General features: G+C 39.5%; 1 protein-coding gene across 2 annotated transcripts; it reads left to right on the plus strand.

The window, feature by feature from the left end:
- LOC138724026 (solute carrier family 22 member 15-like) lies at window positions 1–26069 on the plus strand. Of its 2 annotated transcripts, none has more exons than XM_069863671.1 (12): window positions 1–90; window positions 2509–2655; window positions 6301–6433; window positions 7465–7629; window positions 9271–9400; window positions 11224–11445; window positions 13336–13476; window positions 14595–14680; window positions 18769–18877; window positions 23354–23426; window positions 23913–24076; window positions 25053–26069. In XM_069863671.1, exons 1-12 carry the CDS (start codon window positions 1–3, stop codon window positions 25063–25065), a joined length of 1473 nt encoding a protein of 490 aa, XP_069719772.1. In that variant the 3' UTR covers window positions 25066–26069. The 2 variants fall into 2 exon arrangements, with proteins under 2 accessions (XP_069719772.1, XP_069719773.1); XM_069863672.1 differs by lacking the exon at window positions 1–90 and adding an exon at window positions 844–864.
- The last annotated feature ends 924 nt before the right edge of the window (window positions 26070–26993 follow it).

A 26993-nucleotide genomic window follows, 5' to 3' on the forward strand; every position in this document is an offset into this window, starting at 1 on the left:
ATGGCGCTGGCGCTGGAGGAGGCGATCGGGGCGGCGGGGCCGTTCGGCGCGGGGCAGCGGCGCTTGGCCGCGCTGCTGGTGCTGCTGCAGGTGAGAGCGACGCCGCCGCTTCCCCCTCCTCCGCCTCGGGTTCTTTCTTCGCCGTCCCGGGCTGCAGGAGCTGCTCCCTCCCCGCTGGGGGGGACCCTGCCCGGCGGCTCCGGCCGCTTCCGAAACGGCTCCGCTGTTTCTTTGCCTTGTGCAGGCTGCTTTCCAAACCCCCTTCTCGCCTCCGTGCTCTCTCCCTGCTTAACTCTTAGAAGTTTTATAGACTCGTAGAATTGTTCGGGTTGGAAGGGACATTAAAGTTAGTTCCAACCCCCCTGCCACGGGCAGGGACACCTCCCGCTGGATCAGGTTCCTCCAGGCCCCATCGAACCTGGGCTTCAGCCCCTCCAGGGATGGGGCAGCCACAGCTCCCTGGGCAGCCTGGGCCAGGGCCTCCCCGCCCTCATGGTGAAGAAATTCTTCCTTGTGTCTACTCTAAATCTGCCCCTCTGCAGTTCATACCTGTTCCCCTTCTTCTTATAACCACCAGCCTTTTTGAACAGCCCCTCCTCAGCTTTCTTGTAGGCTCCTTTCAGGTACTGGAAGGTCGCTATAAGATCTCCTCAGAGGCTTCTCTTCTCCAGGCTGAACAACCCCAACTCTCTCAGCCTGTCCTCACAGGGAAGATGCTCCAGCTCTCAGATGATCTTAGTAGCCTCCTCTGGACCCGTTCCAACAGCTCTATCTCCTTCTAATGCTGAGGATTCCAGAGCTGGCCACAGGACTCCAAATGAGGTCTCACGAGAGAGGAATAAAGGGGCAAGACAGGAATAGTTGGTTTGTGACCCACTTTCCTTATTTCTGTGCCCATCTCCCACTCTTTTCAGCATCTTTCAAGCTTCTTCTCAGTGGGAGGAAATGCAGGCCAACCGTAGCAACCAGTGTTTTGTGCTGTGTGGCTTTTAAAAGTCTCCTGCACAGAGTGGCATGCAGGGCGCTGTCCTGAAATAGCGCCCACACCCCTCCATGCAAACATTTATCTGTTCCACTCGCTTCCTTTCTGCAGAGCAGGCTGCCTCCTGTTAGCTCAGTTCCGTGTTTTCAGTTAAAACGTGGCTTTGAGGGAGGGAGACGGTGCTCATCACAGGGGTTTGTTTATAACTTCTTTCTCAAAGAAGGTTCGAGGTAAGCACGGGATGAAACAGCACATTAAAATCAAGTTTAACCAAATCCACCACCCAAAGGCTTATCATACAATGTTCTGAGGTGAAAGGGACCCACAAGGATCATTGAGTCCAACTCTTGTCCCTGCATAGGACAACCCCAACATTCACACCGTGTGTCTGAAGGCATTGTCCAAATGCTTCTGTAATATTGTCAGGCATGGTGCCATCACTGCCTTCCTGGGGAGCTGTTCCAGTGCTCCAGCACCCTCTGGATGAAGAATCTTTTCGAAATATCTGATCTAAACCTCCCCAGGTACATCTTCCTGCTGTTCCTTTGGGTCCTATCGTTGGTTGCCAAAGAGCAAAGATCAATGCCTGCTCCTCCTCCTTGTGAGGAAGCTGTGGACTACAATGAGGTCTCCCCTCAATCTCCTCCAGGCTGAACAGACCAAGTGACATTAGCTGCTCCTCAGGCGGCTTCCCCTCTAAACCCTTGACCAGCTCAGTGGGCTTCTCAGAACACTCTCCAGTCCATTTTGATGAATAAATATTCCCCTAAGGGTATCTATATGAAGATCTTTTTTATTCCTACACATTCTAGTTGATCAGGGTAAGGTTTCGTTCTCTGCTGTGGAAAGAAGAAGCAGAGGTGTTAAAAAATATAATCTTAGATTAGTGAAACTAATATGTTCTTAATACCTTTCTTTCTTGTGCCTGACTATAAAACAGCAAAAGCAAATGGAACAAAAACTGAAAAATTTTGCAACAGGAATCATAGAGGTCTTTTCCAACCTTAAAGATCATCCAGTGCAACTGTCAGCCCAACACCACCATGCCTACTAAACCATCTTCTAGAGTGTCACCTCTACATGTTTTTTGTTAGCACCTCCATGGGTGGTGACTCCGCCACTTCCCTGGACAGCCTGTTCCAGAGCTTGACTACTCTTATGGTAAAGAAACTTTTTCTAATATCCAAACTAAACCTTCCCTGGTGCAACTTGAGGCCGTTCCCTTTTGTCCTATCAGTTGTTACTTGGAAGAAGAGGCCAACACTGGCTTCACTCCAACTTCTTTTCAGGTAGTTGTAGAGAGTGATAAGGTCTCCTCTCTTTTCACAGAAAGTGTGCCAATATCTCTGAGGTTAGTACCCGTCTGCCTTGCTGATCACATCTGGGATTTAAACACAGCAGACTGACTGCATTTTGTTTGAGATGCTGAGTAAAGGGTCATTGTTAATAGCTGAATGAAAAGCTTACGTTATTCTATCAGTTCTCCTCCGCATTGCTTAGGGTAAATTGTTGTGTCTTATTTTAAGGTATATGTGGCTTGTCAGTCGATGCTTATTGTGCTTGTGGGAGCTGTGCCTGAGTATCATATAGACCAAGAAGGAGTTCCAGTGAGCAGAGCGGAGCTTGCCAAGCACATCCACTTTGCTGACAACTTTACGTCTATAGTAACCGAGGCAAGTACTTCTGTTGCTCCTAACCAGTTCTTCTCTTCTTGGGATTTATGCTGCTAGTGCAGTATGTGGTGGTTGTAAAAGCTGAGTGGGGCTTAGGGTAATGTTTTGCTTATGCTAGTAAAAATTATTGGCACCTACACGTCTGGCTTTTTATTATTATTTTAAAATCTGAAACAATGTGATTAAATTACTAGTTTAGTTTTCCTACTGTAAATCTAATATTTATTAGTTTAGGTTAAACTTTCTTCTTTTTCTTTTCATTTTTCTTTACCTTCAAATGTTTCAGAAAGTCATTGTTAATGGGGGATGGTAATTTTACTACAGTTTATAACTCTGGAACTTGGGATTTACTCCTCCTGATGTCTGTTTTCTACCAAGAAGAGGTTCAGTTTGTCACGTCTGTGCAATCTGCTGTGCGTGTAAAGCTTTGCCATGAGTTGCAGTAGTTTCTCACAGAAGATACATCTTAAATGTTAAAACTATTATGCAAATGATACTCATGCACCACTTGTCTGGGTATTTTAATATGTGGTGAAAGCAGGAGATGGAACAGATTGAAGTTTGCTGAGTGGGACAGAAGCTTGACCCTTCATCCTCACACCTTGTGAATTCCACGCAAAAGGCTGTGTTTGCTTTTTGCTGGTCCCTGGACTGTAATCACTCAGGCAAGTGAGGGTGACCTAAGCGCCGTTGCCAGTGCCAGAAAAAAGACTGCGCGGGTGGCTTGGCTTGTAGTGTAAACTGTCAGAGTTGTGCTGATTGGAATCTTGGAGCGTTGTCAGTAAACTTGTACAAGGCAGGTTATCGCTTGGTGTAGCTGGTGCCAAATTTTTGCTTCCTTCCCGTTATCCCAAATGCGACTGTGTAATGTTTCTCCTGGAAAAATGTAGTGACTAGATGTAAGAAGGAATGATGCAATATTGAATCATATCCTCTGTCAGAAAGATTTTTTTTTTTTTGATTAGCCTGTTTTCCAAGATCAGCCTTCAGTTTCACACTCTCAGCAGGTTCCGTTATATGGGGTAGTGCTTAACTTATAATCATTAATCAGCAAATTTTAACTAATATTGTCTTTTTAAATGCAGAACTTTGTGTCTCTATTTCAAAAATATGTACATATTCTAAAGACTCATCAAAACAAATTTACATTCCCATTAATTTCAGTAACTTTATTGTAGGATTTTAAAAATTATGTTGTCAATAGTATTTTGATGAAATCTTTAGATGCTGGCCAACTTTTTGATGCATGCTAGCAGTCTGGTTATTAAATCAAACTGCCATGCGGATTTGAAGAGCTGAGAGGGTGTCGGTTTTGGTGATAACAAAATTGGCAACATTTTTGTTGGCAAGCTGCAGTTAATTTTGACAAATATTTAACAAGTTCCTCTTATGCAAATAAAGTAGATAGACACATTCTTTTAAAAGTTATATTCTTCCCAGGTTATTATATCAGACTTGTTAAGATATAACCATCTTCCAGGAGCTCACCAAGCAGTGCAAGTAATAGTTTGCAAAAGCAATCTTCTCTCTTCTTGTGTCCTGAAAGTGGAAACTGCTTTTGTAAAATTAATTTCCTTTGTTTTGGTGATGGAGCGTGAACTGTAAATATTTTCCGATCTATTCTGGTTTGGCAGTGACACTGTTCTGCTCTGAAGCTCAACAAAATTTCAGAGCAGCTCTTCAGTTCTGCTTCAAGGACTAATCAGGGTAATTAATTTTGGCATAATTAAGACTTGACAAATACTAGCTCAGGCTTGGTTCATGGAAAATACAAGACGTTCTTCTTGGTTGGCATCAGCTCAGTCCCCTGTTTCATCTAATCAATGATGGTGCTTAGGAAGGTGAATTCAGGAACGTCTTACCTTTGATGTAGAATTGATCCTTTACCTTTGAGAAGTTAAGTTTTACAACCGTATCTAGGAGCATAAATTTGTTTTGTCTCCTGTATCAGCCTGAAAGCTCTGCAGGCGAAAGCTGGGAGTTTGGAATTTGTAGGCTGTGGAGTGCTAGCACAGAAAAGAAGGATTTATGCCAGCAGTGCTCTGTGCCTTGGAAAGCACATGCTGTGATATTTTTATACTTGAAGTTTCCTGAGGATTCGTGCCCAGGAATGTTGCGTTGTTGTAGTTGCCTCAGAAAGTTAAGAAAAGCATAGGTTGTGGGGTGTTATCTTTATCCAATGTAGTAGGGTAGAATGTTGCTGCACAGTTTTACCTTCCCAGTGTATCCAGAAGTCCCCCAACACTGGATACACTGGACTAAAGAAGCTGTTAGATCTTGTCCTGCTCTAGCAACCTGTGTCTTTGCACTTTGCCACTATGTGAGTTCAGACTGAATAAAAGCATATGTGTCTTGAGAGTGCTATAGTTAAAAGTCAGTAGATTCCTAATATTCTTTGGGGATTGTTATTAATTCAAGGCAGATACTTCAGGGCTGTGGTCCTAGTGTGTTGTACTGGATTTTGGTCATGGGCCACTTACCATAGGCTTTTTTTTAAAAAAAAATCTTCTGCTTCTTAAAAAATTGCAAACAGCACTAGGATTCTTCTTCCTTTCCCCAAAGGACATAGTGCACATATCATTTAAGAAGTCAGCATGACAGTCATCTACTTTTCAGAAAATAAGTTTTCTAGTAAATACCCTGGGAGTTATTTGACATAATTAAATATTCATTTGGCTAAAGCTTTGCATCGAATTAGTTAAAATATTTTCCTCGAAAATCACTTAGGATTTCCTGATTGCCATTCTTTCCCGAGTTCATGATGTCAATGTTTATAATCTCAACAATGCATTTCTGTGAGTGTTGATTCTCCTTGTTTGTAGCAAGAGGATCTGTGCAAATTGTCTGTGTGCCTTGCCCCACCAGGAAATAGTATAAGTTTCATTCTGATTTCAACCCACTGTCATTTCATTTTCTTCTCTTCTGACAGTTTGTGATTATGGTGCCTCAGTTTAGCTTTCAGGTAAGGCAGAAAGTACAGTCTATAGAGAAACTCATAATTTGTTTCTAACTTCTGTTTGATTATAAATGCATAATAAGCTATTAAACTATCAGTGAGTAGTCAGTAAGTAGGTCTTAGTTTTTATAAAACAAGGACATCTTTCCATAACCCCTTCCTGCTTCTCTTCAACAATTCAACATGTGTATGAGGAGGAAAGGCACTGGGGATTACTCATGATTCAGGAAGCACAGCAGCACAGTGTTAACCCTCTACGCACTGCAGGAGTGCACATGCTGTATTCTTGTCAGTGCACAGTTTTTATTACCCATTCATTGAAAGAGCTAAGCTTGTTCAATGCTGAGATGGCTAAGCTGTTAACAATTCAGACTTTCCTTGGTTTAATATCTTAAGATGCCTTGTCAAGGCTTGGGCATTGGAGTGCAACTAATTATACTTATCCAATTGAAAGCTTATAATATATGATAATGAATTTTCTTGGAGGAGGGAAGACAGATGTGAGTCTGTTAGAGAGGAAGAAAATATGACTACTGTTACCTTACCCATCAAAGCTAGAACAAGCTTTAACTGATAAAAAGCAAGTAGGAGGAAATGGCAAGAGAAGGCTTTTGATAGATTTTATTTTTGAGGAAGCCAGCCACTTGGTGTTAATACTGCTAACAATAAGAAGATTCTTTTTTTGACAGTGGTACCTAATCGAACAAGAAGCCTACAAAGTGAGCCTTGCATCATCCCTGTTTTTTGCTGGATTGCTTATTGGAAATATCACATTTGGCCCTTTGTCGGATAAACTGGGCAGGAAACCAGTGTATATCTCAGGTAAGATTGGTAAAAGGTTTTTCTTGAACATACTACATGGATAACAGCATCTCTTTCTTTTCTCTCTGTGGGCTGCCCTTGCCTGGAGGATGCCCTTGGAATCATGGAATAGTTAGATTGGAAGGGAATGTAAAGGTCATCCAGTTCCGAATTCCCTGCCATGGGCAGGGACACCTCCCACCAGACCAAGGCTGCTCAAGGCCCCGTCCAGCCTGGCTTTGAACGCCTCCAGGAAGGGGGCAACCTGTTCCAGTGCCTCACCACCCCCATTGTGAAGAATTTCTTCCTAATGTCTAATCTAAATCTTCCCCCTTCCAATTTAAAGCCATTGCCCTTGGTCCTATCACTACATGCCCTTGTAAGAAGTTCCTTCTTAGCTTTCTTGTAGGCCCTCTTCAGGTACTGGGAGGCTTTTATAAGGTCACACTGGAGCTCTCTTCTCCAGGTTGAATAACCCCAACTCTCAGCCTGTCCTCATAGCAGAGGTGCTCCCTTGGGCTACCGTGCTGCATTAATGTTATGGCATCAATGATCTGTATAAATGTTTCTCTCAGCAGAGTAGCACTAAAGTTCATTAATATGAGTGGTCTGGGCAGCATAGTGGTCACTGGAATATCAATGGGAGATGAAAAGTAACTTGCTTTTGTTATGACTGTTGCTTTTTGAGCACAGTGTTCCACACATTTGACCATATTGTCTCCAATAAAAATAATTTGCTTTTTTTTGGAGGAAGGGCCCAGGGGGAATGATTTACCTAAACATCTTTCCAGCTGCATTTGCAGCCAAAAGGTCTTTTTGTTTAATAATAACATTATCTCAAGGAAACTCATCTTTGGTGTTGCAGACCTCAAGTGTATGACTTGAACATGATCATAACGTTCATATGGTATGACTTCAGAAAGCCAAATATGAAGATCAGAGATGAGTACAGACTCCTCATTACAGTCTGTAATGAACTGTGCTTGCTGCCTGTCTTCTGAGTTCAAGCAGCATAGGATAAGTAATAATGGCATTTTATTCTCTCTCTACAGGTCTATTTCTTGATGTTGTTTTGGGGTATGTCACAGCATTAGCTCCAAATTATGGCATATTTGCAGTTTCACGTTTTTTTGTTGGAATTGTGAATGGTGGAATGGCTCTTGTGTCTTTTGTCCTAACCCAAGAATATGTAGGAAAATCATTTTGGTCATTTACAGGTGGGATTTGAGAATATTTAATCATTATTATTGTGCCACGTGTTGTTCTCAATATCAATACCTTACATTTTAAATACTTATATTTGTACCAAGTAAAATCATTTTGTAGCAGAAGTTGGAAGTGTCATGTGATTCCAAGTTCTAAATTCTCTGGGAAAAAATACCTGAATAAGGAAGATGGGATTGAGTTTATGTGATAAATAGCAGACTTGAGGTTCTAAAAATGGTACATTGATTCCTAAAACTTCCCAGTTTCTGCACTGCAATACATTAGAGAAATATATAAATGTTCTGGCAGATCCTGCCAACTTCTGAACGATGCTGTATATTATCTTGGGAAGGTATTTGTGAAAGGGTTCTTTGAAGTTTCTCTGCACCACAAAATGACTTAGTGCCTGGATAGTGGTTTTTCCACTGCTGAATGTACTGACCATCCAGTATTTTTAAATGTCCTTTCTTATATGTTACTGCCAAGACTTAAAATAAATTTAACACTTGCATGTTGGTCTGTTGTAGTGCTGGAGTTGCTGGGGCTGTAATACTTCTTTGGCTTGTGCAGTGTGAGGAAAAACTTGGTCCAAACGCTGTCTTGCTGTGGCTGTGAACGTATTTCTCTTTCATTTTTTCAGTTACCCCATTCAACTATTTTTCTTATTTCTTCAGAGGATGAATGAAGATGTATGAAGCAGTTGTGGTTTAGTTATAGCTGTCCACTTCTTTTTCTTTTTTTTTCTTTAAAAGTACTTACTTTTCTTCTCCTGGGTTCACTTCTTTGACTCACACACTTTCTTTGCCCTGCCCCTCCTTTCCCCTTCCCCGTTGCCTCTCTCTGCTCTTCCTGGTCTTTCTCCCAGCAGATCCAGCCTCGTGAGGGACTGAAGAGACAGTTTGCTTCCTGCTGCTTCTCACTCTAGGTGCTTTATTCTAGTTCTGCTCAGCTGTTGAGAAAGAGATGCTGAAAAACTGATCAGGGGCTGAAGGGGAGGGAGCTGCGGGACACAGCTGGGCAGCGTTCAAGAAGCCCTCCTAGGTGTTGGCTATGAGCTAGGCTTTCTGGGGTTAGTACAGCAGAGGGTTTCTGGGTTAGTACAAGATCTCCTGTGTTAGACTGCAGAGGGTTTGTTGTCAGGCTTTTGGAGCTCAGGTTGACCCCGCTTTTTATCATTTTTATTACACTAGTTCATCAGAAGGCTGCTGCAGCACACCTCTGCCTTGCAGCTGGTTTTATACTGAGCTCAGTCCTTGTATTTTTATAGCTTTCTTCCAATTTCTGTTCCAGTCTGCCACCTCTATTCAAGATTGCCTGAACAGACCTAAATAAATCACTTCTAACACTTGCTCTTCCTGTCTTCGGGTTTTGTCTTTAGTCTATAGGTTCCTGTTCATTTCTTGCTGCCTCCTATGCACCATCCTTTATTTTAGAAAGGGACCCCTCTCATGTTCTACAAACTTGTTCTTCGTTAGAATTACACAAATATACTCAAACCAGATGGTTCACGAGTGCTGTTAAGATACTTCAAAGATTTTATTGCTATTTTATTTAGGTATATCACAGGCTAGGAATTTCAGGCTTCTGCTTAATAATTTTTTTTTCTTTTGTCAGTGGTTTCTGTAGTCACCTTTGTGGTCTTGTATTTTCAGGTTCGTTAACTAATTTGACATTTGCAGTTGGCATTGCTGTATATGCTTTACTGGGCTACTGCATAAGGGAATGGCGCTACCTTGCCTTGATATCGAATACCCCAGGAGTCATCTTCCTCCTCCTTTCTTTGTAAGTGGTTCCCATGCACTACAAGAATAAGAAAAAAATATGCAGCAATTTAACAGTTACTTTTTCTTGTCATTGTTCAAGAGAGCGGTATGAACAAGAATGACACTTTTCTGTATGGTTTTGTGAACTGAGCAGAAGGAAAATCATATTGTGAAGGAAGAAGCATTTTTAAATGAGGCAGAAGGTCAGAGTTACCCAGAAGACAAGCTTGTATTTCTACATGCTGTTGCAGTTGTGGTGGCCAGCGTTGCAAAGAGCAGCTGTGTGCCAGCTGTCCAATAAAACTCAATTGCAAATCTGCTTGGGGAAGGGAAGATCTGCCAGAGGCGCTGAGCTGGAGCTTCAGCCAGGAACACTGCTTTCTGCCAAGGAAGGGCTTCAGTGCTTAAGAAGTTTTGGAAGTAATCCTAGAGGCATTTTGGAGTTTCTTTTCATGAGGGGAAATGGTGAAAGCACTTGGAATTGCCTTTCTATTATGATGAGCACTTGTATCTGCTTACTTTTGAGGTCCCTGGTGTGTGTTCCTAGTGCTGATGTATGTGGATGCTCCTGTTTATAATTTCTATACGGACATTATCATAAAAATGATTATGAAATGCATCAATACTTAAGGAATTAAAAGTGCTAGCTTTGTGTGGCCTGTGTTGTTATACCGTGTATACTTCTGATCACTAATTAGAGCTGTGGGAGAAGTACAAGTGTTAGTGTAGTAGGTTGTCTACACAATAATACAGGGAATGTCTAGCATACAGCATAGATAGAAACCATGGATGCCTGATCCCTGGAGGTGTTGAAGGCCAGTTTGGATGAGGCTTTGAGCAACCTGATCCAGTGGAAGGTGTCCCTGGCCGTGGTAGGGTTTTTGGAACCAGGTGGGCTTTAAGGTCTCTTCTAACCCAAACCATTCCATGATTATATTTAATTTTTTAAAAAATTTCAATTATATTTTTGATAGGTCAGCTCTTGCAATAAGCTCTGTGAAGAATACACCAAAAAAACATTGCTCTTGTGGTAGTCAAGGAAAACAGCCTCTGGTCTGAGGAAAGAAGTTTTGCATAATACATTTTACTCTATGGTGTTCTTTTTCTGATGGAAATAGAATTACTTCCCTCAAATACTAAAATACTGGGATCCTATGAAGTAATCAAAAGATGTAGGCTGTATATCTCTGTTAAGAGTACCAGAGGAAATAAAAGTTCAATTAAAAATATTTCAGTCTAGTTAATGGCTCACATAAAAGCAGCAGCACGCTCTACAACCTGAAAAAAATGGGAATAATGAACTGAAGTTGTGGTAAGCAAGGATATTCTGATTATACTTGGGAATAAGACATTTAAAACTTATACAGGTGGTGCTGAGCTGGTTCTGGAGCCTAACAAGTAATTCCTCAGTAAGGTTTCTTTCCTCTTCACTCCAACTCAGAGCCTTGCCCATTATGGAGAAACTTGAAATAAGCTTTGTGAAAACAAATTTTCATCCAGGCTGTTCAGATAACTGGGATTTGAAATGCTTCCTGGATAACGCCAGCGTGGTGTTTGCTAAGAATTCCGTTCAGCAGAAGTCAAGATGTAGATTTAAACTCCTCTCATATGACTGAGTATTTTGTCAAGCATCTCCCACATTCCCTCTGTAAGGCTAAGTGCAGCGTTATCAGAGTACACGTGACTTAATATGCAGAACAGTGCAAATAGAATGTTTTTGTCTGAATTTTTTAGTGGTACTTCTAAAAAAAATGTTGATTTGTGAAATGGAAAGATGACTTCAATGCTTTGTTCATAGGAATGAACTTGTCATTGTTGATTTTCTGTTTTCTTTCCTGTTAGTATGCTGCCAGAATCACCACGATGGCTGTATTCCCAAGGAAAAACAGCAGAAGCTGAAGATGTGTTGCAATATATTGCCCTTGGTAATGGAAAAGAGAGATTAAATCTAAAATTAAAACCATGTGCGGGAACATTGAGAAATGATGAATCGGCACCTGGTATCCTAAACTTAGTGAAACACCCAGTCCTTCGGTGGCGAACCATCGTTCTGATGTACATCTGGTATGTAATGACAAGATGCTGAGATGCTGTGAATGAGTCAGACATGGGGAAACTATTAAGATTTCATCCTTTTAAGTAAATAATAAATTTGTCAGTTAATGATGGCAGAAAATAATAATCTAAAGTGATGTGTCGTAAAGTTGATGTTTCATTATTATTTCTGTTGAATTTTTTTTTCAGTGTGTTACTTAAGAACTGCTTCAAAACCTACAGAGAAATAATTCAGTGAGAACGTATTTGCATTGAGTGAAATGAGAAGCTGAAGCAGAAATTACTGAGAGGATGTGTATTTGAGCCTGTCTTAGTAAGAAAAGGACTACTTGGTTAGACAGCAGTAGAGATTTGGAGTAGGAATAAGTGTTAAGAGCCCCAAAGCACATTGCACAGGTCCAGTGGAGGAAAACTGTAGGCAAGATAAAACGCAGATTAAATCGCAGAATGTCCTGAGTTGGAAGGGTCCCACAAGGATTATGAAGTCCAACTCCTGTCCCTGCACAGGACAACCCCAACATTCACACCATGTGTCTGAGGGCGTTGTCCAAATGCTTCTGGAATATTATCAGGCTTGGTGCTGTGACTGCTTGCCTGGGCAGCCTGTTCCAGTGCTCCACCACCCTCTGAGTGAAGAACCTTTTTCTAATATCCAGCCTCCCCAGGCACATCTTCCTGCCATTCCTTGTGGTCTTATCACTGACTGCCAGAGAGAAGAGATCAGTGCCTAGGTGCTATCTTGAAAAGTAGTACAACTTGGGAAAAAAAACCCAAACAAAACACCTCCACATAGCAGGAGGATGTAACATAATGTATTAGCAATATCTGACAGTGTGGATGGACCCCATGGGGTGAGGAGAGTGTTGGGTTTGTCATTAAAGCATCAGCTGTTCAAACTGGTTTGAGCTAAAATCTGTTGGAAGAACAGCTCTTTTCCAAAATGCCAAGAATAAGCTTTCCTTTTTAAAGTTCTGCATAATTTGGGACAATTGTAAGGGTGTTGATGAGAAAACCAATAGTTTTATGTGTGGCTAAGCAGAGATGTGAAAGATGTGGGGAAGCATCAGGAAGATCTTTGTTAAGCAGGACCTTCCCAGAAGCATCTTAGTGTCTTAATTTGCTGGTAGATAAATAATTGTGGTGATGACAAATTGGACAAAGGCATTCTTGCCTTCTGGAAGAAGAGGTCGCAGCACTGTTTCTCTGTCTGAAACTGTTAAGATGCAATGTGTGGAGCTGTTGGAGCGGTGTCACCCATCTCCTTGTGCTGTTGCTCAGCAGCCTTTAGCTACCACCCTCAGCAGTGACTGGTAGGGGACCTCTCCCTGTATCCGGCAAAACTTTCCTTTTCTCCATCACTTGGCCTGGCTCTGCTTGGACAGTTAGTGAGCAACTCAGGAAAAGGCAAAATGTCTTTGTGATATCTGGTGGTCTTTCCAATCCAGTGTTGTTTTTTGTGAGGTGAGGATGTGGAGGCTTAGTTCTTTCCAAAGGAAGTGATAATAGTTTTGTTGGAAGCCTTCCGCAGGTTTGAGCAGTGTATTGAGCTCCTGTATTGAGCAGTGGACATACATATTCTTTACTTTCATAGAATTGCTGTGCAGCCATTAAGTATCATCTGATTACAGTTAAGCTTGTTAGATTTGTTAAATAGCCTAGAAGAAACTCCAAGGCAACAGATATATACAGACATTTGTTTTCTTTCAAAGAAGTTACTTTCTTTAATTAAATAGGAATTATTCTTTTTGCTTTGTTTCATTTTGGGGGGAAAAAGAGTTCTCTTTCTAGCATGTAACTCAATACAGCTTCTCCCTAACTCAGCACAATTGTCCTTTTAAAAAATTTCTTAGCCTTAAAGACTTGTTATGTTAGTAATATAACTTCTATGATTATTTTTAGGTACGTCTGCAGCTTCGTGTACTATGGACTAACTTTAAATGCTGGTGAATTAAGAGGAAATCTGTATTTAAATGTGGCTCTTTCTGGTCTTGTAGAAGTTCCAGCATTTCCTCTCTGCATGTTTTTTATTGAGAAATCCTGGTAAGAAAATCTCATTTCCTAGTTTTCTGCATATATTTGTAGTTAGCTTGGAAAAATATTAACATTTTTCTCAGTAAGATACTTCACTGTTCTTCAAAACAGTTGATTCTTTGGGCATTTCCTCTGCTGCAGGGGATTCTGCAGCTGATATAGAAACGGGACTCTGATTTTCTACCTCTTACATTTTATGTTTTGTTCATCTTTTGAATTATTCAAGAGATGAGCCTCTCAATGATCGATATTATTCAAAAAAGTTTGATTTTTATGGGAAAAAATGGGAGTAGCCTAGTTATTTAAGTATCTATAGCTTATATCTCTTACATATTTTATTCAGAATAACTTATTTTTCCACTATATACCAAGTGCAGTTAAAAGCAGTTTTCAGTGGTGTTCATTCTTACTTGAACTTTTCAAAGAGAACTTTGAAGTGAGAGTTATTTAGTTTTTATAAAGGTGTGAAGGATCCATTTCTGGTGTTTTCATACTTTTCAGTGGGTACTTTTGCCAAAGGCTGAACAGTTTGGCAACCCAGAGCTACTTAGGGTTTCATGCAGCCTTTGATTTGAGTATCTTTGTGATGATACACAGAGGTCAGTGGCAAAAACCCCGTTTTCTTCGGTCAGGTGAGGGTATCACCTTTTGGGCTTTTGAGGCAGTAAAAGAAGCTATCAGCTCTCAAGCTAAAAAGCAAATCAACCAACCAGCCTTCACCTTGAGCCCCAAAAAACCTAAGTCAAGGACATGTATTTAAACCACAAACTGCGCAAGTTCTCTTCTGCCTGTTTTTTACTTTTTATTTAGAAATACCCTTTTGGTGGCAGGACTTGCTCAGTACAGAGAAGAAAAGTCTGAGTTCTTGTTGCTGAAGTAGGTGGGTTCTTCTCAAGGTTACAAATTCAATAGCTAGAACTTGGCTAGAAATAACAAAGCTTTTGTGGGAGGATTTCAGGACACAGAACTAGGAAAATAATGCAAGATTTGAAGCACTTAGCAATGGACAATAGGTATATTAACTATTATTAGTGCTGCTGTGTACTTAAGTTGGTATTGTGTAGACAAATGAAAAAATAATGAAGGACTTTATTTCCGTCTTTGTCTGTGTGCTCTTTTGCTTCTAGGTCTGGAAGACGTAAAACTATGACATCTTTTCTGATATTTGCAGGATTTGCATGTATATTTACCATGTTTTTACCAACAAATGCTGGTAAGTATGTCCTGCTGATGAAGTAGGTATTGTTAATTTGGATAAAAGCCAACAAAAACCCTTATTATGTGTTCTGTGACCAAGTATAACAAGTTTATTTAAACCTCTCTCTGTCCCTTCTGAGGCTGGTCAGGTTTAGGGGGTCTTGCTGATATTGCTGTTAACCTCTTGCTGGCATAATTTGACACTGTTAATTGATTTAAGTTTGACTGCAGGCCCTTGGCTCTTTGAAGGTCAGATCAAGCTATCGTGTTCTGTCTCAGTTGTTGACACTGCATTAATTTATCATTTAAGCAGTTTACCTTAAAACACTGATTTAATAGCCAGACTGCAGTGCGCTATAATATTAGTTTGACTGGATCTTGACAGTGTGAGATGCCAAGCTTAATTTTACTTTTTTTTTTTTTTGGTGGCATGTAACATTTCTAGGAATTGGAACTGAGATTTTCCCAAATTAGAAGCTTAATTCATCATTAAAACCTTCCAAACCATTAGATCTTAAAATTAGAAATGGAAACCATAGGTGTGGCAAGAAGCTTGCTGCCTTTCTCAGTCTCATGCTGCACTATGCAGTTATGGGGACAGTAACAGTGGAGTATCGTTGAATATATTTCTTATCTCAAAAGATTTGCTTTTTGTAACATTGTCAGTGACATTCACATGTGTTTGGTTTTGTATTTTCACGCTTCTTTCTATTTCAAGGCAGTTTTTCTATACTAAGGTTTATTTTAGCTACTGAAAACTTATGTCTTTGTGACACTAACAAATGAAGTGGCTGCCCTCTGCTTGTATTTTTCTTAATATTGCTTCAGTAGGAATGTTTCAGCTTTAACGGTGTTCTGACCCAGCTGTGCTAGTGATGCTACAAGGTAGTCTTCTATAGGTTGTGTTTATTCTTAGCGGTTATAAATACTGTCTGGCATCCATTTCAAATTGATTTCAGAAAAGTCTCAGGAGGAAAAACACAGAAAGAGAAGATATCCCATAATCCCATTTGCCATGCTTGTGTTAATTCAAGTCCCAGGACATTTTGTTGCTCCTTTTATTGAGGCTGTTTCTTCCTTTGTTCCAACAAGTTTGTTCCTTTTGTTTCTTTTTATGTATTTTAAAACACAATGAAAGAAAAGCAGTAGTGACTAGTCATGATTGGGTAATTGTTCCTGAAGAGCCACTAAATTTCAGGAAATCTTCTGCCTTTTCCAGTTGACTTTAATCCCATCAAAACATCTTGCTTTCCACTGTGGTAAGTGTGAAGCTGGTTCTTGGCCCAGAGTGTTCTGTGTCAGTTAAGCAGAAAGAAATTCAGCTTCAAGCATGATGAAGATGAGTCACTTCACTGGATGAAATGGGGGTGGTTGTTTCTCTAATCTGGCCCTCCTGTTACAAAGCAGAACACTTTTTATGTTTGTGTAAGTCTGCATTTTTGGAAGGATAAGAGCCTTGATTTTATTACAAGCAATTTAAGATTTTAATGAGGTATTGAGCACTTGCTTCTCATGTCCTTAACCTTCACTTGATTTCTGAGTAACTCTGCTAACTTATGAATGAGAATCTGATCCAAGTCATCTTCTCTGTGGAATAAGACACGAACATTTCATTTGTTAAAGATGTGTAGTGAATTTGAGACTAAAAATCCCTCAATGTTAAGTAAAAACTGATACATCCCTCAGCTCCCTTTTTCCTCGTCACTTAGAACTCATCGGTTAATTTGTGCAAGTATCAGATTGGAAAATGATGAGGGAGAGTGTTAGTGGAGGGGGAATGAAGCTATAATATTCTTTTCTTTCAAAAGCTGCTCTAAAGCACAAAGATGTCTCCGGCATTTTCTGTCTGCTTTAACTATAGCAAGGAAAGGAGACTTCTGGTCTAGGCACAACTAGATTTTAACTTTCATTTAGATTTATCTCCTTGTGCTGAATGCATAATAACTTTTTTGTGACTTTTCATTGATCTACTTTCCAATGAAGAAAGGAAGAAAATTTGCAGTTCTTTACATCAGTTGTCTCAGCTTCTGTTAATGTGGGGTATTTCCTTTTGTTGAGAACTAACCTTTCTTGGTGGATATTTTTTCTGAAGTAAATTTAGACTCATTTAGTTTCAAAAGTACTGTTGGAGTGAAATTCTGCTTATGAAGATAGCAATCAGAAACTGAATCTGCATAATGCCACTGCAAATGTGACTCTTAATGGCACCGATGACGTGAAAACTTGTAACTCCTCTTCTAGAAGCTCTTAACCATCAACACTGTTATCATTTCTACCCATTTTATTTCCCTGAATTCAAAAGATCAATTAATAGAAGATTATTTCTTGTCACTGAAACTCAGATATATGAATTTATGAAGAACTTACAATGTTGACTTTCACCAATGTTTGAAACAGTTGCCCTGACTGTATAGTTTCAGACAGAATTGTGTGCAGACTGTTGCTACTGGATGTTCAGGTGAAAGGGTGTTAGGCAAAATATGAGTGTTAAAGGTGCTGTGTAGACATGCTTGGCTGGACCTAGCGAGCGATCTATAAATGGTCACCACAATCCTCGTTGGACAAAGTGTGTTGTTGCATAATGGCATTATATTTTATATATGTAAAGAAAATGATGGACTGTTGTGCAAGAATTGCTAATGATACATTCTAAGATTCTGAGGAAAATATAATGACTATCTGGGCTTGCTTACACAAGGAAGCTGATGTGCAGTGAATTTCCATTGTGCTTCTAATCCCACAGTAATTTCTCATGTGGCCAGCCCTCATCCGCCTCTGAAGGAGGGAATCTGGAGAAGACAGTGCTCTTTAAATGCACTCCCAAGCTTCTGAGTGCTAATTTCGCTGTCTAGACAGACTCTTCTGTCTTGATAGTAAACCCAAAATTTCCCAAGTGCACTAATGCTAAATTTCTCATATATGGATATGCAGTGTTCAATTTAAATCTCCCTGGGTGAAAACCAGCAAATTTTAAAACATGGTGGAGAATTACAAATCTCTACAAATCTCTTCTTCATCATTTCATGTTTGGTTGATGGGAGGAAAGGGATGTCCTAGCATTCTGATGTTACCCAGCAGGGCTCTGAGGACTAGGTTCACACCTTTGCATCTGGCAACTGTATTTAATATTCCAGTTCTTACTGAACAAAATGAGAACTTGGATGAAAATGTTGCATCTGTTTTGCATGAATTACAGAAATAACTGCAAAAATACATTGCACTTAAATCAAGGATTTCAGTTTATGTACAAATGAATTTCTGCATCAGCTGAAATAGAATCTGACTTGATCAGATGACTAGAACTGAAAATATTTGAGGGCAGAATTCAAAGAAAAGCAGTTGAGAAGCAATCAGAGTTTCCCATTACTTAATCAACATCGTTTGATCCAAATGGAAACATGCTGAACTCAGTTCTGAGGAGGAGAACCTGATATACAGTTAATGAGAGTGGTAGTTCTTTTTTCATCCTCAAATATATTAAATTTCATTTTTTGTTAAAATGGATACTGCAAACAAAAATAAGTCAGGATAGTGAAAGCCAGGTTTCTTTTGTACTTTAAAAGTTGGCACACTCCAGTTTAGCCAACTAAAGACTGTCTATTAGTAAAATGGGCTGCATTAGCATTTGTCCTTTCCAGTCATGGAGCTACTGGATTTTAAGTCCCAACAGAGTGTCCTTGGGGAGCAAATAAGCTGTTGTGGTGAACCAAGTTTTATGGTTTTAATCTAATAAATTAGTCAAGGGAGTTGTATTGTCTGTGCTCATCAAAAGATACAGTTACCTGGTAAGGTATTCTGACTGCAGAGGTGGAAGTGTTATCTCTTCCTTCTAATGCTGTGATAGATTTACGCATTCCCTCCCCAAATGGGGCATTTTTTCTTGCTCCTAAATATAATTCTATGTATATATTCTTAGGCTAACTCCTAGAGTGGTTGGAAAGAGCTGAGGTAATTGCTTTTGTGCTTGTACTTGAAAAACATATAGATGAAACATTGGCTTTCATGACAGTCTCTGAAAGAGGAATGGATGTTTTCAACATTGTATAAAGAAAGTAAGAAAACAGAGTATTTATGCTTACAGCTTATTTTTCTCTTTCCTGAAAGGTCCGCTCCTCAGTCCCACTTTGCTAGCTTTGTGTGGAAAAATGATGGTCAGCGCTGCTTTCAACATAGTGTATATTTATACATCTGAACTATACCCAACAGTACTGAGGTAATTTCACAATGCTTCTGGGTAAATTAAAATACTTTTTAAGCACAGAGATACTGATTTTGGATGTACTTTAATGTTTATCTGTAATTATTTTTACCTGAAATATCAACATGAGTTCTTCCTGTAATTAAGGCAGCTTGCCAGGACTTAAAAGGGCTTCTCCCTTTAGTCTCATGTTTTGCACTGATGCACTTTTCTGGGCTGTTTGTGGCCCAGATATAGTTTCCAACATATCTGAATCCAGAATAAAAATATGAAACCCAGCTTCTTACATTGCAATACTGGATGCCGTGTTTCTCATTTCTGCTATTGATTTTGGGAGTAAAATTATAGGCTGCAAAACCAAGCATAATGACATGATGGAAGCATATGCTAACTTAATTATAAATATAGACTATATACAGCCTTCCTGTGTACTTATATTTCCCATATGATTATGTTTTTTCATCTCCTGACAAACAAATGCTTTTCCATATCTTTGTTACTTAATCAAATATTCATAATGCAGCTAATTTTAATGCTTCCCGCGTGACAGTAATTTGCTTTACACCATTTAATTAGTGAACAAGTGGTCTAAAACCTTAGATTGTTCTTCATAGTTCTCACCCACACTTTGTAAGATTACTCTTCTGTTGTCTCAAAATAAACCTGAGATGGGGAAATATAATACCATACAATCCTCTTTTTCTCACTCCCATCTTGTTTCCATGTGGTTTTCTGAAGGATACTCGAAGTACATGTTCAGAATTTGAGTCATCTTGCACGAGCTGCACAAGAACAGCAACTACAAAACTACTGCAAGACCTGTGCCCTTCCTAGAGAGAGCAGGAAAGCTGAAAGCTGACATGGAGTAGGAAAGTGTCCTGGCTGGTCGATGTGTCCAGCAACACTGTAGAGGTAGTTAGGGTGGTGACATAAGTCGCTTGATTCTGGGACACTGAGGACCTGAGGGAGGTGAAGGGGGATGTGGGTGACTCTTTGGACTGGCTTTTTCCTTTATTTTTTTGGGGTTCACAAATTACCATATGTTGCAGAGGCGTAAAAGCTAGACTGGGAATGCAGTTTAGTGATGAAACTTGTGAGGGTGGAGGTGGATTGACTGTTTCTGGATACTGAGCTTGTGAATCTTGGCACAGGTTTAGGTTCGATGTGCAAGTCCCAAGCACGCTGACTGACGTTGGGTGTGGGGTTTGTTTACATTCTCCTTGTCTAAACTTTTGAGTTGTTTTTTTAACGTGGGTGTTTTTTGACTTCTTGTTTTCCTATGCCCTCTGCTTTTTCTGGAGCTGAGAATCAAGAGAATTAAATCTTAAAATCTTTTAATTTCTCAACTTTTGCTTGTTTCACTGTGTTTTCATGTCGTGGTGTCTTCTGAAGTCCCATTGATGTTTGGTGCCAAGAATGTGACAGCTCACACCTAGCAGGAATTACAGTAGTATCTCTGTGTTTGAAACCTAAGTGATAGTGATTAAGAAGATTAAAAAAAAAATCGAGTCAAGTGCTGCTTAATTTGAGAATCTGCACTAATATTCTGTCAAAAAAAGTAGTTTTGTGTCAAAGATACACACCTCCAGCGGAGAAAATGCAAAAAAAAAGACCGTTTAAAACATTAGTAATTTTATTAGATGTTTTCTGTTTAATAATATGGAAAACTGTTCTGTTAAAACCATATGAAAATTCCTCACATGCGACAATTTCTCTCTGGTACTTTATTACAAATATTATAGTTTGTGCAAGAAAAACAGCAAAGGGAGAGTATTTAATTAAAAGCAAAGCATCAGCACCATCTGGTGGTCCTTGCAAAGCTCTGTTGTGATCCTGGTTTTGCTCATCGAGCAGAGCTGAGGCAGGTGGTGGGATGAAACATGTACAATTCAGAGGCAGTGGAGAGGAGGTGGAATAGAAAGCTTTTTTTCTTTTTTTTTTCCAGTTGGATGTCTTGCAGAAAAATTAAATATTTTCAGTATTACTGCTCCTTATTTAAACCTACTTACTAATTTAAGCCTTGTTTGAGAATGCTGGGAAGGGCCCTCAGAATCCCCGGATTGGGTGGAACGTGCTGTTAAACTCTGATTAATGGTTGGACTTGATGATCTTAAAGGTCTTTTCTAACCTGAACAATTCTGTGATTCTGTGACTGTTAGACATATTTTTTCAGTAAACTGGTACATGAAGTGATGGCAAATACCCCTCATGCTAGAAGTGGGAAGGTGTTGCAAGCTGGAGAGTATGTATGTGCTTTGAGCTTTTTTCCTTTTTGATGTGTCTTTAAAATACCTGCTGGGGAACAAAGAAGTTAGCAAACATCACTGCTGTTGCATTTTGGAGAAAAAGGGAGGTTGTCTTTGGGGACAAAATGTAGTCATAGCTCTAGTAATGTAGATGTAAAAATAAACTCATGCTTTTTTTAATGAGAAAATGGTTGCAAAATGATTACATCCCTTTGCATGTGATGGGTGAAATCAGAGTGGGGCCATTGGACTGTCTAGGATTGCTTTGGAAAGCTTATTTTCACAGTGGAAGAACTGTTGTATTTTCACTTAATGTCACTCAGTGGTGGTAGATAAGGTTGTACTTATTTAAAATACTTGCTTTTTTGATCTCTGGCTTTCTTTGCAAGTAACTCTCCACGATTCTTTCTCTTGAACAGCAATCCTTGGTGAGCTTAGCGCAACTTTAGAACTGCCAGTGCCAGCAGCAGAGGAGCTTTTGCAGTTGTGCAGGGCTCTTCCCCCTTTACCAGGCAGCGAGGGGCAAGTGCTGAGCAAGCAGTGCAGCCGGAGGAGTGCTGCATGGCATTTGCCAGGCAGTTGCAGTGAGTCTCATCGGCTTGAACAAAGTCCTGGGCTTATGCGATAACCCTGCTTTGCAGAGAGCTATTTCGGCTGGCATTGGCTCAGGGCTGTGCTCTGTGGGGTGGTAGAAGCGTGTGCCATCAGTCAGATTTAACAAGCCTTCTAGTGAGCATGGCAAATCTGGGGCAGTAGGGTAAGACAGGCAGGCAGCTCTTGGCAGTGCAGCACCTCAAGAATACTTACCAGGAGTTATTGTGCGATAATGCGTTCTTCCTCTTGGATACCATGATGTTCCGCATAGCCCAATCTGTTGAATTCTGAATAAAAGGTATCCTGAAGTGTTTTAACAGCTGCTTTCATTTTGCATTTCATTGAAATGACACAATTTGCATTGAGGATCACATTTTACTCTGTTCCCTCTCAGCAGAAATAAAAAAACCCAGTAAACCTCTGGATATGGACTGGCTTAGAGTCTGTGGGAAGGATGGTTCTAAATGAATGGCTCACAGACAAACTGGTGTCTCTATTCTCTTCAGGGATTTTGTTGACAGAGGAGGTGCTTAGCCTTGTTTTGTGGAGTTTGGGTTGATGCTGCCTCAATGCAAGGAAGTGTGGGTTGCTATTTTGCTTTTCCCAAAAGGACCTGATGAAAAAAAAGGTTGCTTCGTCTATTTATTTCTACCAAAGTCACTGGCTTCTTATCAGCTCCTTTCATAGTGTTTCCCTTAACCTGTGCAAAAGGCCATTAGGAAGGGTCATGCAGGTGGGTGGTTTGATATTCTAGCAACTCATGTCACCTCTGCTTGTCATCTTTAATCCTGTCACTCTCTTCCTGTCTTTAGAGGAGGAAAAGGAAACAGGGCAGAGCAGGAGCAGCTCAGCTCAGCCGTGTGACTGAGGATAATGATGAATGAGAAGAAGCAACAGAGAAATGTAGTGGGAGCAGCCACTATGAGCCAGTTCTTGCTGCCTCACTGGTGTCTTGTGCCAATGTCAGTCTCTGAAGGGACTGTTACATACCATATTTAGGAGTGATGTAGGGGTGGAAGGATTTTGTGTTTGGTCAGAAAAAGGAAAACTTTGAGGATTTCTGGAACTTTCTTTGAAGAGGTCCCATGCTTTGAGTATCACAGTCTAGATGAGATTGTTTTAAACTTGCCTGAAAACTGAAGAGAGAGCAGAATTCAGCAGCCCTTCTGACACACCTGGCCAGATGTTTTCATGCTTCACACTGGCAAATAGTTATTTTCTGTTTGGAGGTAAGCACTGACTTTTCATTTGTGCAGCCTAGGTGGCAGAAGAGAGGCTGCTGCCAAGGGCCTGAACTGGAGATAGAATTCGGGATCTTCTGTTTGAAGATCCTGCCAGAGTTTGAAGTCATTCCCCATCCAGCACAGGAATATCCAATTAAATCGCTCTCTATGGTTCTTTGTTCAAACATTTGTGAAGGATTTCACAACAGGGTGGCTTTGCTCGGGATTTGAAAAGGTGTCATTTACCTCGCTAGGGCAGGTAGTTGTAGATCGTCTTCAACTGGAGGCCTATAAACCAATTTTTTTTTAACTAAAGACTATTGGTAACTTTAAAGTGTAAGTTGGTTCTGACAGTGCTGTCACATGTTCATGCATAATTCAGTTGTGTATTCTGAAACTACAGATCTCTCATCCTTTGTTTGAAACAGAAATGCTGGCCTGGGGGTGTGTTCCATGTCTTGCAGATTTGGGGGCATTTTGGCTCCGTTTGTGCCATCTATGGTAAGATTATTTTCTACTTTTTATGTAACTCAGGTTTGTTACATACTTGTAAAAACACTTTGCTGATTTTGGTACCACATATGCTAATATTCCTTGGAAAAGATTATTTTTATGAAAAATCAAATAATGTTCACTCCATTTCAAGAATTAATAAACAAGATGCTTAAAAATGCCCAATATATCCTTTATAGAAATAAATTAATGTTCTCTGTCGTGTTAATATCTCATCTGTTGGTGACATGATTATCACACAATGCATTTGGTACTGCTAAGCCTAATCAGTATCTGAGTTTTTAGCCACATAAACCAAGTTTTCATGTGAAGCTGTTTCTCTGAAATGACATTTCTTGGGTTTCTTTGTTCTCTAGTACATGGATAATTGCAAAAATTGCTGGAGTGAAAAGCTGTAGCCTATTGGTTTTGACTGTAGTTCATATGGATTGTATGTATTAAGAGCAGTTTCTTACTATGTTTTTTTAACTTTAGAAATATCTTAGTCCTTCTATACCGTTCGTGGTGTTTGGAATCAGTGGACTGTCAGCGGGATTCCTGACTCTCCTTCTGCCAGAAACACTAAACAAACCAATTGCTGAGGGCGTTGAAGATCTCCAGAGTGCAAAGTACCACCTGCTTAAGAACGAAGAGGCAGAGTAATTTGTTTTTTTTACTGTAGCTTCACATTTTTTTCCCGTCTATCTTATGTGAACCATGTTTTAGTGCATATTGTTTAGATCGTGCATGAATGAACGTGTGCATGAAGTTTTTTTTTCTCTCATTCAGTGGAGATTAAATTTATTCTTTGTTTGCCTCTTAAGGACAGAAACGCTAACAGCTTTCAGCTGTATGAATTAAATTATATGCAAATGAATACAATTTGTTTCCTTAAAGGAAACAAATTTTAGAAAGGCATTCTAAAATAATGAGGGACAATACATTTGGCAACATTCCTATGCTTTTACAGGAAAAGCAACTAGGCATATTTTTCATATATTGGATTGTGCCTTTTTATTGTGTTTTGTAGTGGAGCAAAATTTAAAGTTAATATATATTTGAGGTAGTGTTTTAGCCCTTGTTAGCTTCCTGGGTTAGAGCCATTTAAAGTGTTCTTCTCTTGTTGATACGCACTAAATAAAACTTTGGAAGTGGGAAATGAAAGTTTTGTTTGTTTCAACAGGTAATAGAATAGAAAATGTGACGTATATCCCCTAAGTTTGGGAATGGCTTCCTGGAAGAATTAGTTTTAAAAGGAGTTGGGAGGAATCCTATAAGCAAGGAATTGTTAGCTTAGAACTAAGCAGGTTTAATGTGAATGTTAAATAATATGTTTTTCTTATGTTTTTTTGTGACATGCTAGCTTGTTAGTTGGCAATTATTGCACTTAATCAGTTTAATCATACTACACACACTACTATGCTTTCTTTTTATGCCTAATACATAATAATGTTCTGTTCAGTTGAAATGGGAAAAAAAGAATAATTTTTGAGCTTTTTGAATATAATTTCACTTCTTATTTTTCAAAAAGCAATGAGTTCTGTTTTTCGCATTTAATATTAGCCTGTAAAATAGGACAAGAAAAATTAGACATGTAAACTGTTTTAAAATATTTGCTTTTCTTCTGTCTGACAGGCAAACCACTTAGAAGAAAACATTTAAGTTTCAGAAGGTCTGCCTGGTAGAAAATGAAGCCTCCATTGAGAAGATGCTGTAACAGTTGAAGGGCAGAGTCTTGCCCTGTGTATCAGACAGGAAATGTTGGAGGATTCCTGGACAATGCTGTTTGTAGCATGTCAAACAGTTTTACATGGAGGCAAATTGAAAAGATGGAAGAAGTTGGATGTCAGATCAAAGCTTCTGACAACAGAGGTGACAACTCTGTGCATTAACTGATGACTTAACAAAAGCATACTGTGGATGTTTGGACTTCTCTACGACTTCTTAAAATGAAGTATTAATTTATTTTACAATATGTAATTGCTCCTTTCAGATTAAGCGATAATGCTGTAACTGAAGTGATGTGTATAATTTAAAATTTAGATGACCTTGTATATTCAGGCAAGCTGTAATTGTAAAAAGCAACAGCGTTCTGTATATGCTAATTTTCTCTACATTTTTTTTGGCCTCTGTATTATGGTATACCTCACAGTGTGAAGAGACCAAAGAATTTTATGTGTTGTTTGCCTTAGTACGTCTAGCACAAGAAACCTGAGCAGGAGATATGAAAGAGAATAAATTGATTTTATTGTGAGAGTAAGTAATTTTTTAATACGGTTGTACATGAAAAAATACATAAAGATAAAACCAATACTGTGTTGGGAAAATGCCAGGCCTTTAAAAGGTGCATTTGAAGAGAAGGATGAGTAACCTTTTAGATGAAGTTATTAAGTTCTAGCTGTACGTGCGGAACTAGAAATAATTGAACATGAGTCATACATCATGCTATATATATATAATCCGATACATTTCACATATGAATTGGAAGTTCTACCTGCAAAAGGAGTGCGTGTGTTTAGTTAACAGTTAATGTATTTTTGTTGGAATAGATGCGCCACAAATGTTACAGTTTTTTGATGGTAAATACGGTTTTGTTATTAAAAAGAAGATTATTTAACATCTTTATCATGAGTACTGCTTTTTTCCAAGATGTTTACCCAGGGTTTTCGAAGAATACTCATATCATTTTGATTTTGGCCCTTTATCTAATGGGTCTGATAGAAAAAAGGTACTGAGGGGCCTTGGTATTTTGAGCACATTCCATAGTTAAGTAGTAGTTCTGGAAACGAACAAGTTTGTGTGCCCTTACACACACACACGTGCCTACATAAGCACACGCTGGTTGCTGTGCTGTGTCCTGCAGGCTTTACAAACACCCTGATCAGGTCCCCAGGAGGTGGAAGTGGGTTGGCAATCAGAACAGCTTCTAGGTAATGTTGACCTGTGGTTGTATTGCACGTGTATTTGCCTAACCTCTGGGGCTGAAGCTTGATGACAAACAGCCTGTAGAATACGCTGCAAACTTTTATCTTCTGATCATTTATTTATGCACAATTTTTGTAATGTTTCACATTCTTGAGTTTGGGAATTATTTTTTTTTCTGAATAATATTAATGCCTTCTACTGCATTAACATTTATAACCATCATGACTGCTTATACCTCTTCAAGGGATAATTGGGTCAGCAGGGATATGGTAAAGACCAAGTTTTGTTACTGTTGACTTCAATTTTTTTTATTAGAAGAAATAAAATTTAATAAGAAGTAGAATGATATAAAATTGTATTCCCAAAGCAGAGACAAAACTCTGGAAGAGGAAGATTGTAAATGTACCATTATGTGAGGGGAGTCTGTTTCTCCCTCCTGCTACATGTATTGGGCTGCATCAGTGCATCTTCCCTCTGCCTTTTATTTCACATAGTGTGAAAACCAGGAAACAAAGATAATTTACATTTTGAACATGCTTGTTTCTGCTTTGTTCAACCTGGAATTAATGAATTCTTTGCCTGGGGTGACGTCTGTGAATTTGGTATTGATGACCGGAGAGCTCTGTGTCCCAAAAAAAGAAGTTAATGATC

The sequence above is a fragment of the Phaenicophaeus curvirostris genome, chromosome 9 (genome assembly GCF_032191515.1).
Source record: "Phaenicophaeus curvirostris isolate KB17595 chromosome 9, BPBGC_Pcur_1.0, whole genome shotgun sequence".
NCBI classification, from domain to species: domain Eukaryota; kingdom Metazoa; phylum Chordata; class Aves; order Cuculiformes; family Cuculidae; genus Phaenicophaeus; species Phaenicophaeus curvirostris.